The following is an 8,229-nucleotide window of genomic DNA, read 5'->3' as shown; positions in this document are numbered from 1 at the left end:
GAGTGAGAGCTCTGTCCCCTCTCCCCTCTGTGTGTTAGCTCCTGCAGCTAGCTGAGTTAGCTTCCCAGCAGCTCGCTCTCCCTCCACACTCGCTCACAGCTGATCTCTGAGGAGCATGGCTGCTAGCAGCTCCAGCACAGTGTTCAGTATCTTTCAGAACATGGAGTACGGACCTGCAGCCGCGTCCAGCTGCGCCACAGCTCAGGTGAGCTCCCCAGCTTCCTGTTTCAACCTGATATTAAACTGTGTTGTGTTGTTGACGGTGAGGAAACGTGTGTGTGTGTTCCTGCTCAGCTGTGTTAGCATGTAGCCGCCGCACTGTCCCACGTGATCCTCATTAACTGTCAGTCACAAGGCTGACATGTGACGTGTGAGTGCAGCCAGATGTTTGGACGGGTTGAGTCCAGATGTGGAGAACAGGAGCAGCTCATCTGATGCGGAGGATAAAGTTTTACCTCTAAGTTTTTAGGGAAATGTTGTGTTATTACAAAGGAAAGTCACACAGAACTAGTTATACAACTAAGATAAGATAAGATAAGTGGGACATTTGCAATATTACAGCAGCAAGAGTCAACACAGGCAGTGTAAGTGTAAGGAATATAAAATATATATGAATGGAATTAAGAAGAATCTATACACTGTAAAAAGAAAATAGTTTATCTGTTCAGAATTATGAGCTTGTTGTGTCTTTGTTGTAAAATTACAATAAAGACACAACAAGCTCAAAATCTAATCAAGATCATTTTGACTTTTTAGGTTTGGGCCATGTCCCATCCTCTAACATGGAGGAGGCAGGATCTTTATTTACAGTCTATAAATGACCTTCCTCACCTGTGACAGTTGTTTAACGTCACCTGTGGAGAAGATGATGTGAACATTAACCAGACATTCAGGGAAAGACAGTGTTGAGTTACATTGAAGAAAATGTAGGATCCATGATATTATTGTTTTTATTTTAGTCTCTTTGGAGTCCGTCAAGAGTGAAACACTGAATTTGCTGTTGAACCACTTGACAGGTGACCTTCCATTTCAAAGGAAACACAGAAACAACAGATTTACTTCAGAGCTCTGTCTCTGTGCTTCAGAGAGATTCGGCCGTGTACTTTGGTTTAGTGTCTGTAAATAGTTGACTCTCTCCTGCTGCCCTGTCGGCCGTCGCTCCGTCACAGCAGAGGCGGCGTCTTCCTGACCAATGATATGTGAGCAGATCGGGTCGTCAGCTCAAAATCACACCTGGGATATCTGCTCCAAAAATATATTTAGTATATATCCTCTTGTATGAATAAGAACAGCTGTTACAGTGATGTTACAGTGTTACTACATATTTAACATGTTGTATAAATGATGATTAGCTTTTTCCATATTTCAACATAAAATATAATCGATGCAGATACGTCCTTGTTTGTTAATTTGCTGTGTAGAACTCATCTGAATCCTGGTTCTCTCACGTGCAGGTTGTCACGGACGCCAGTGAGCGGCTGTATTTGGGTGTTTTGTGTTGTTGCAGTTAACAGAAGTCATTTCTCCTCCACCAGGCCTGGTTGGATCATCACTCTCGTTCTCTGGGTCTGTTCATCGACGGCGAGTTCGTCCGAGCAGCCGACCGACAGACTCGCTCCCTGACCGACTCGAAAGGTAACAGCAGGGATTCAAACAGTCTGATGTAAACCACGAACATGCGGTCTGCAACAAACACACAAAATCAATACGCATGTTTGCTAAAAATCAATCGTTACTGCACACGATCAACAATCCACATAAAAACAAGTCTCTACTTGAGCCTGAACATCCAGACGTGATTAATCAGAATAAGTGCCTCCCTCTGGTCGGAGCTTTAAAGATTCAGTTCTATAATGAAGCAGATGGTGTAACGCTCTGATCTCCAGGTGGGAACGTGTGCAGCCTGGTGTGTGCTGCTGAGGACGATGTTTCCCAGTGTGCCGCCTCGGCTGTTACTGGCCAGCGAGCCTGGAGCGGGATGACGTGCTACAACAGAGCTAAAGTTCTGCTCAGGTAGGACAGACTCAGTGCATTAAAAACATCCAACAGTTATAAAACAACATAATACAACAGAAATCCAACATACAGCGGTAAGAAAAGTGTGAACTGGTTTTCTTTCTGGTCAACAGGCTGGTGAGCGTCCTCGGGCAGCACACCCAGTGTGTGTCGGAGCTGTGCGAGCTGTGCGAGGCGTCCTGCTCGTCCTCCACCCTGGTCCGACTGCTGCAGTACTACAGCAGCTGGGCTCAGCTCAGGGACACTCTCATCACCAGCTGGACTCCTCTGGGTGCGGGAACAGGAACTTACACCAAGGAGTCATTTCATTTAGTCTCTTTGCTTGATGTAGGGTTAACGTTTCTGTTTCCGTCTCTCCCAGGTGTGGTGGCTGTTGTTGTCTCTGACGACTGTTCTCTTTATTCCCTGATGCTCAAAGTCCTGCCAGCTCTGGCCATGGGTAAGACACAACGTCTTTAAGAGAAAGACATGATCCGTCTTCTTTCTCAAGAAAACACATTTATATGAAGACAAGCAACAACAGCTGAAATATCAAATAAATGGTTAATTTGTCATCAGAGCAGTTGCAGATTAAAGGTCAATCGATAAATTGCTGCAGCTCTAATGCAAGTTTTCTTTTGGTAATGTTTATTCAGAATTGTTTTACGAGGTGTTTTTAAATAAGTGAATCCTGCCTCCTCCCAGGAAACGCTGTCATCGTTGTCCCTGGTCAGAGCTCCGCCCCTCCAGCGCTCCTGTTGGCTCAGCTCTTTACCTGTGCAGGACTTCCTGCCGGGGCTCTTAATGTTTTAACAGGAAGTGACACGTTGCTGGGTGCCAAAGTGGCCCAGAATCCGAGCATCGGCTACGTCAGCTACTGTGGCAACAAGCAGGTGTGTGAAAGAGAAATGTGGTTTTACCGTTTTTAACACAATTTCCTAAATCAACACACCCTTTGTTCCTGGTCCAGGATGGAGTGATGCTGTGCAAGGCCACAGCAGGGATGGGTGTCCCCGTCTCTGTCTTCCCCTGCATCGGGGCCACATGTCCCTTCATCATTTTTGAGTCCGCTGACATCGACAGCGCGGTGGATGGAGTGATAGAGGCAGCCTTCAAAAAGAAGAAAGAGGTGGTTCACTTCAAAAGAATCCTTGTTTCATCACTTCAGACCCCCGCCCTGAAGACACCTCCTAACCCTCCTCCTCTCCCCCCAGGTCACTGGGTGTTGTGTGTGCAGGAGAGTGTGGTGGACGGCGTTGTGGCCCGTCTCAGGGTGCGTATGGCCGGGAGGAAGTGTGTTGCTCTGCCCAGTGAAGCAGACAGAGTCCTGGTGGAGGCTGCAGTACAGGAGGCCCAGCAGCAGGGGGCCAAGGTAAGACAGAACCAGTTGAGGACGAGCTGTGCAGTGACTTTCTGTATGTTGCTAAACCAGTAAACGACTTTCATTTCCACAGCTGGTCCAGTCGTGCGCTGCTCCTCCGTCAGGTGACCTGTACCCTCCCACCGTTCTCTGTGGGGCCGCCCCCTCTTCTCCTTTTGTGGTCAACCCTTCTCCTGGACCGCTGCTCCCTCTCATGACCTTCAGGAGCAACACAGAAGCAGTGACGCTGGGTAAGGAGACATCTGTGGACACTGATGTTGGCAGTGAAGAAGTTTGTTGTACAGTGCTGCTTACTGCGTAGTCGACCAGGTAGGGTGTCCCAGACATCCCTTCTCCCAGCCAAGCTTTCCAACTCTTCCTGTGGGGTCCCGAGGCGTTCCCAGGCCAGATGGGATACGTGGTCCCTCCAGCGGGTTCTGGGGTCTCCTCCCTGTCTGTTCAGTGAAATATTCCACCTTGTGTTTTCACAGGGAACCACAGTCCTCACGGCCTGGCAGCCTCCATCTGGACTGAAGACCTCACTCTGGCTCTGGAGACGGCAAAGAGGTTCGTTCACGCACTTTAATCTTGATCTTCTTCTCTTTGTTATAAGTGACATCTCACATAATCGTCCTCTATGACCCCCAGTGGCCGGAGGGTTCTTTTTCACTTGTAAACTTCTGTTTTGTTAAAACTTCTCTGATGTCGTCTTATTATTTTTTCCACTGACGTTTTCCTCTTCCTTTATTTCGTCAGTCTGTCAGTTGGCTCCGTTTGGGTAAATTCCCACTCGGTGTCAGACCCTTGTCTGCCGGTCTCCGGTCACAAAGACTCTGGCACCTGCACCGATGGAGGACAGGAGGTGGGTTTCAGTCATTTCACTCTGACAGGAAACACCTGTATCTGCTTTTAGACCTGCACTGAACTCCGGATAATCTCCTGACATTCTCCGGAGCGGCTGCATGTGAGAAAGCAAACGTCCGAGTTAGAGATCAGCACTTTCTCCGGAGTTTCTCCTGCCAGCCCCCAAGTACAACTCTGGATAATGACAAGTGTGTTGATGACGTTTCTAACACGTGACAGACGCAAACAATACAAATACCAGGAGACTGTCAGGAGATTATCTGGAGTTCAGAGCATGTCTGAAAGTAGCTTTACAAACCAAACCATGAGGCAGAAGAGTCTTGGTCTGCATGTTGACCACCTCTCTTCTTTCTGCCAGGGCTTGTACCAGTTTCTACGCCCGCCCTGCTCCTCCTCTCCTCTTCCTCGCTCCACCCCTGTTGCTATGGACTACACAAAGTTTGGAACAGCAGCGTCTCCAAAGATAATTCCTGATGATTCAGACGCTGCCAGGTGGGTTTGTGATGCTTTCTTCACTTCAGGGTGTCAGATACCAGAGCTGCACACAAACTATCATTGATAATGCAGATAAAGTTCATCTTCTTCTTATTTAAGTCACACATAACTGATCTGTTTGCTGGACATGTGCTGACATGCGTCTCTCCCCCCCAGTGCTCCGAAGTCCTACCTGCAGTTTGTTGGAGGCAAGGCATGCAAATCAGAGTCAGGCTGCAGTGTAGCCGTGCAACCACCAGGAGGTGGCAGTGTGCTGGCCTACTGTCCAGATGGAGGTCGGAAAGATGTGAGAAATGCTGTGGAAGCTGCGATCAAAGTCCAGCCCGGGTGAGAGTTTCCACTGAAGCTGATTGGCTCCCTGATGAAACACACACAGGCATTTTGAATCAGATTATTTCTGGATGTCTTGAACTTGAACCTTAATCTTAAAACTTTCCCTGACCAAGTTAAACTATAACCTGATTTTTAAAGTGAACCTTTGAACTGACGAGAGGTGAGATGTGAGATTTATTCATTCAGGTGTTACGACACGTGTACGAATGTGTGTTTATCACCGGTCAAAGTACAACTTGACTCTAGGAGCTGATAAAAATAATTTGCTGAGTCATGGACACATAAAAATATGTGCGTATCAGCAGAGTGTGAAGAACTGAAATCCACACACAGGCCTTTAAAAATACAGTTTCTGCTCAATGGGCTTATTTTCAAATATAACCAGACAAAGACTGTTTGTTGATAATATTTCTTTTAACGTCCCCCCCGCCTCTAGCTGGATGAAGAAAAGTCCGTCTGCACGCGCTCAGTCTCTCTACTCTCTGGCCAAGGGCCTGGAGTCAAAGAGGCGAGACGTCGCTGCGTCCATCAGCGTCCACACCGCTCTGTCGGCTGGGGAGGCTGAGAAGGAGGCGGACCTCAGCATCGCGAGGCTCAGTGATTGGGCAGCGTACTGTGACAAAGTCCAAGGAGCAACTCTGGTGAGGCACAAGATTTATCAGAGAAAAGTGCTTTGAGTTGTTGCATCAGAAAATCATCAGCTTCAAGTCTCTGACAAACATCATCCCTCCTCTGCAGCCCATGCCACAGTCAGGCTCCGCCCTCTCCATCCCTGAAGCCCTCGGAGTCGTGGGCATCGTCCTCCCAGACAAGAATCCCCTCCTCTCCATGGTTACGCTTCTCGGAGCAGCCGTAGCCACCGGCAACGCCGTCATCATGGTGCCCAGTCAGAAGTATCCACTGGCAGCCTTGGCCTTCATTCAGGTTTGTGTTGAGATGTGGACGTCTCTGTGTTCACCTGGTGATGTGTCTGTAAACTCCACTGTCTTCCTCCGCAGGTCCTCCAGGCGTCAGACCTGCCTGCAGGTTTGGTAAATGTCATTTCAGGAAGTAGGGACCAGCTGACAGTGGCTCTGGCCAATCACAGCGTCATCAAGGCCGTCTGGTACTGGGGCAGTGCTGAGGTAAGAAGAGAATCCAAGAGAAACCTGAGATTTATCAATCTAGACACAGTCGTTATTAACCAGCCCGACCACACGTGCTCCTTCTCTCCTCCTCTGCAGGGCTGTCAGTTCCTCCAGTACACCTGCACCAACCCTCTCAAAACCCTGCAGCTTGTCTGCCAGAAGGTCGAGGAAGACGGGGGGAGGGACTGGACTCAGTCGCATCCTTCACTCCTTGAAGAAATGTGGAGAAACGCTGTGCAGTGGAAGAGTGTGTGGATTCCCACAGCGTGAGGAGACTGTAGATGATGAACGAGGAAGGAAGTGTTACAGAAAGTTTTACAGCTTTTTACTGTGACCTATGAAAACGATCAGATGCCTTTGAAATCAAAAGTGAACAGACAATTGTTCCTTCAACCACAAGCTCCTCAGCTGCCGTTATTCTGCCCATTACAACTTCCTGTAGCACTTGAAAAAGAAAGTAATCCTCCAGCTGAGGCCCCCCCGAAGTCCCCTGAAGAGGCTCAGCTGTTTCACACCAGGTCCCTGAAGCTCAGACCACATCACACATACTTCAGCTTCCATTACTCCACTGTATCTGCACCGCAGGGATTTATTAGGCAGGTTGTGAGTGAGTGAGCAGAATCTGACAGGTTGAATTTATAAAGCACTTAACAACAGACAGGAGATTTTAAACTACAAGAAAAGTTCCCCCCCGGTCTGTATCTGATACTAAAAAGGTAAAGAAATCGATATGAGGCTTATTCCTCGTTGCTTCACTGTGATAAAGACAGTTTACATTTCACCTCATCAAACTGAAGCAACAGAAACACACAGGACTACATGACTTCTTCTATTTAGAAGCAGAAACAAATGTTCTTAAGAAAAGAATATTTCAGTTCTGCTTTTAATATGTCCCGACACAGATAGCAGCTCGTTAGCTCGTAGGACTAATTGACTGTTGCTTTGCTCCAACTACCTGATGTCCTCATGTCCCCTCGTGTCTCGACCTCCGTCCTCTTTTCTTTCATCGTCATTACTTCAAGGTCAGAGTTTGTTTTGACCTGGTGCTTATTTCCCGTGTGGAAGTTGAAACCTCTGCCTTACAGTTCAGTGGATGAAGGAGCAAAGATCGATGGATCCTGTGTGAAGTCAATACAAATACTGTAATGCACTGAACTGACTCTTACATACTGTGGTGTAATGCTGCTGTCAGCGATGGAAACACATTTAGTCCAACATTCCCATCAAAGTCTATTTGTTTTCCATGTCCAAGTCAAGTTTATTAAAAATGATTTTCAAATTTGAATGTTCCCAGAGAGTCTCACTGTCTAAAAGCTATAATTAAAAGATAATTACACAGATGTGCACATTCCCTTGTGGTGTTTTAATGTTCTCTGATGGTGTCGCTCTCCAGATGTTGTGTTGTCCAGATTTAAATATTACATCAATAACGTTCTCGGCTCCCGGATGATGAGAAGGATCCTAATGTCGTTTTCCTCCAGCGCCTGCAAACGTTTCACATTATGTCTGAACAGCTTTGTTCATTTCTACATTTATGGATTACACTCTTTTGATCTATCCAAAGATATTTAACACAAACGTTACCACAGTTTGAATGAAAACCTCCGAGCTTCCCAGCGTATGTTAACCTGAACCTTAATGGCAGCAGCATGTTTATTAACTAAAAGGTCGATAACAGCTGAAACTGAACATTCTGTCTATTTCTGCAAAGTTTAACTTTTTAAGTTTTTACCTTTTAAAGAATGAGACACATGAACAGAAACAAACTCTCACAGAGATGAGTCAGGACCAGCGTCCACTGACTGGTTCCTGTTCTCAGACTGGATCCATCCAGCACAGCACTGACGCCCACTTCCTGTTTGACGGTTCACTGGTCACAAGACCAGGTCAGGTCGCACTGACCAAAACAGGAAGTGTGACGTCTGTGGATTGTGCTGAATCCCAACAGTGACACAGCACAATCCCCAGGTGAACCAGAAGCTGCTTCAGTAACTGTGGTGACGTGACTCAGCCTGAAGAAGGAGGGTTAGAAACATGGCTGTGGTTTGATCTGCT

The 8,229-nt window shown here is 47.2% G+C and overlaps 1 protein-coding gene across 1 annotated transcript; it reads left to right on the top strand.

The window, feature by feature from the left end:
* Positions 1-32: 32 nt before the first annotated feature.
* On the top strand, positions 33-7,514 carry aldh16a1 (aldehyde dehydrogenase 16 family, member A1). Its single transcript, XM_047343946.1, has 17 exons — positions 33-205; positions 1,536-1,635; positions 1,887-2,013; positions 2,130-2,287; positions 2,378-2,455; positions 2,701-2,888; positions 2,966-3,126; positions 3,211-3,367; positions 3,450-3,606; positions 3,847-3,922; positions 4,112-4,217; positions 4,578-4,711; positions 4,871-5,041; positions 5,484-5,688; positions 5,786-5,971; positions 6,046-6,171; positions 6,271-7,514. Exons 1-17 carry the CDS (start codon positions 116-118, stop codon positions 6,442-6,444), a joined length of 2,394 nt encoding a protein of 797 aa, XP_047199902.1. The 5' UTR covers positions 33-115; the 3' UTR covers positions 6,445-7,514.
* The last annotated feature ends 715 nt before the right edge of the window (positions 7,515-8,229 follow it).

The sequence above is a fragment of the Hippoglossus stenolepis genome, chromosome 16 (genome assembly GCF_022539355.2).
Source record: "Hippoglossus stenolepis isolate QCI-W04-F060 chromosome 16, HSTE1.2, whole genome shotgun sequence".
Classification (NCBI taxonomy): Eukaryota; Metazoa; Chordata; class Actinopteri; order Pleuronectiformes; family Pleuronectidae; genus Hippoglossus; species Hippoglossus stenolepis.
The sequence above is the reverse complement of the archived record's forward strand: the minus strand, read 5'-3'. Positions and strand labels throughout refer to the sequence as shown.

Coding starts and splice junctions, on each gene's coding strand:
- aldh16a1 (XM_047343946.1), top strand. CDS start 116: ATGGCTGCTAGCAGCTCCAGCACAGTGTTCAGTATCTTTCAGAACATG. Junction 206..1,535: donor CCAGCTGCGCCACAGCTCAG/GTGAGCTCCCCA, acceptor CTCCTCCACCAG/GCCTGGTTGGATCATCACTC. Junction 3,368..3,449: donor CCCAGCAGCAGGGGGCCAAG/GTAAGACAGAAC, acceptor TCATTTCCACAG/CTGGTCCAGTCGTGCGCTGC.